We start from the raw sequence: 2,705 nt of genomic DNA, 5'->3' as shown, positions 1-2,705 counted from the left end.
GATAATGAAGACATTAACTGAAATAATGAGAACAAGAACTGATCAGTGTGTATGCCTCCAATCGGTAATAAATAGGTAGTGTTTTTCACTGTTACGTGGGAATGATTGTACTCTCTATTTACTTGGGCTTCCGAGGTTTCATGTTTTAGGGTGCTAGATGGCTGAGATTTTTGGGGAAAATGAGACTGTTAAAGCTGACAGCTTAGTTTATAAACACATTAATTTAGAACATGCCATGTTTAAATTTTATGATTTAACAGAAGGTTGTCACCCTAGTTCCTAGCATCTAAGAGGAACAACATTCTTTTTTCCCCATAAAAGGAACTACTATGAATGCAATCACAGTCTTTATACCACCTATGTTAAATTCACCTGTTATATTAAGAGGCATGATCTGGGTTAAGTGGATAACACCATGTTAGAATATACCTAAAATAAGAGGTTTTAATCAGCTATACTGTGGCTTAAACACCACTTTGCAGGTGTAACTCTACATCATTTCTGAATTTTTAACATATCTCAATACCTTAAAAATATACAAATTAAAATAAATTATTCTTATATATTTCTTTATATCAAAGAAGAATCTTCAAACTTACAAAAAACAGTCCAGAGGTAAATGTGTCATATCCCACTAGCCAAGAATCAAGTAACTGACATTACTTCCAAGTAGTTAGCTTCTTTCAACATACAGTTTATTGCCTCCTCTTCATTTATTATTTAGCCCACAGAAAGAAGAAAGACCGTTTTATTTCAGAAAAATGTCTCTCGACAGAGTGGACAGGTGGATTTGTTGCTGGATGTGAACCATTTGTACTGAAAGAGACATACAACGGTTTAATACACGACTGAGAGATGAGTATCAGGAACACTGGTTTATCACTAGTAATAACTATTATTTGCCAATTAATATAACTATCAAAACATTAACTACACTTAATTAAAACCCAGCAAGAAACAGCAAACAAACCCCTTTCCACTTGTGTATGTATGCATGTATATATATACACATATGTATATACACATATTACACACACACTACTGAAGTTTTATTGTAAAAAACATGACACAAAGGAATTCTCACCTAGTCTCATTTTAGAATAAAAAGCTAGTGTTTTTAAAGTAGCAATAACTCCTCCATTGTATGGCCAATACAGATGCCAACCTGCTCCAGTATACTCTGTAATCATAGAGAGTATATGCCTATGATGACTTGGATATAGTTAAATGTTAATTATCCAGATCAGCATGGTTTACTAAAGAGCATGCTGCATAAATTTAAGTTTAACCTCTACTATTCCCACATCTGAGCTGACAACAAGAAGATGCTGTTGCTACACTCTGCGTAGATGTATTGGTTTCTGTCTTAGTGGACACAAAATGGATAGTTACTATCTGTAAGTGTAGCAACCCCTCTCTTGTTACATGCCCTTACCACTCAGCACAAAATCCATGCAAATAACTTCTGAGTTCAGTTAATCCCAGATACTCCAACGACATAATGGAGAATTGATGGTATTACAAAAGCAGTTCCTGGTTCAAAATATAAATGGGTATTTTGCCTATTTAAAAACATTTGGTCTAGGTACTTACCAGGCAAGCTGAATGAAACTTTTTCTTGCATGTTCTACAAGCTTTTTTGGGAAGAGAATAGTTGGAACCATGAATGACTGAAAAACAGATCATGCAATCTTCAACGCCCTCAAAACGTTTATCCACATTATTTTTCCACAAAGATAAGCCTTCCATAATACTTCCATTCTAACAGAGAGAAAAGAGCTGTTAATACTCTGTAATTAATAATTAATGTAGAATTCCTTCAGAATATTCTTGCTGTTATTCATAAACACATGAAGGAAACAACACCTGAAGGCTTTATAATCTAAAATTATATGCAATATATGCAGTGAGCAATTTATAAAGCCAACACATGAAATACATATGACAGTTTAATCTTTAGAAATGCAAGAGTTCATCACAATGAAAAGGATGCACTTATAAGCACTATGAAAGGGGATTTAAAAATTTTCAGTCGGTGTTTTGTTTTGTTCTAACCATATATGACGCAACTTCAGCAACCACCAATCTTTTAGAGAATTTCATGTGCTGGGCTGTTTGTGGGGTTTTGTCAGGATTTTTTTCCCAAATTATAGTGAGATGACATTGCCACATGGGGCAAACACTGGCCCATATCTTAAGATATCTAAATTCTCAACTTTGGCTATGGATTTAACAGGACTTATTAGGCAGATAAAATTATCTCTCTGTTTCAGCATCTGCAGAAAAGCAGATGGCAAGTGACCAATTCTATGAAGTCTAGATCTACTGGTGAGATCCATTATACAGATCTGAATAATATTACATGACTAGTAATATTTTTCTATTATCAGGACTCTTAAGTTTTCAGAATTACGGGCTTTCTCTAAACTCACCTGATGTGTAAGATATGTGCTTAACTGTAGCATCCAATTGCGCCATTGCTGTACAGCCACACCAACCCTCTTTCCACTCTCGACTGTTATGGATCCCAGTGGGTAATTTGATGGAAGCTGTATTATTAGTTCAATAAATATATCATCAACTGAATAGGTAGCAATGACTTCCCGTGCAGCAGACCGAGCTTTTACCTATGACAAAAAATGCACATATCAAAAAACTCCACAGAGAGATATGTACCAACTCTAGTCTTTATATATATATATAAA

At 34.6% G+C, this 2,705-nt stretch overlaps 1 protein-coding gene across 1 annotated transcript; it reads right to left on the bottom strand.

Moving 5' to 3' along the window:
- Window positions 1-366: 366 nt before the first annotated feature.
- On the bottom strand, window positions 367-2,627 carry LOC104616157 (E3 ubiquitin-protein ligase listerin-like; the record flags this gene model as incomplete). The annotated part of the gene is made up of 3 exons (XM_010292550.1): window positions 367-816; window positions 1,594-1,761; window positions 2,433-2,627. Coding segments are annotated over 3 exons (426 nt in total), but the record flags the coding sequence as incomplete, so codon positions are not given.
- Between the last annotated feature and the right edge of the window lie 78 nt (window positions 2,628-2,705).

Source organism: Phaethon lepturus, unplaced genomic scaffold (genome assembly GCF_000687285.1).
Source record: "Phaethon lepturus isolate BGI_N335 unplaced genomic scaffold, ASM68728v1 scaffold5188, whole genome shotgun sequence".
Lineage (NCBI taxonomy): Eukaryota > Metazoa > Chordata > Aves > Phaethontiformes > Phaethontidae > Phaethon > Phaethon lepturus.
The sequence above is the reverse complement of the archived record's forward strand: the minus strand, read 5'-3'. Positions and strand labels throughout refer to the sequence as shown.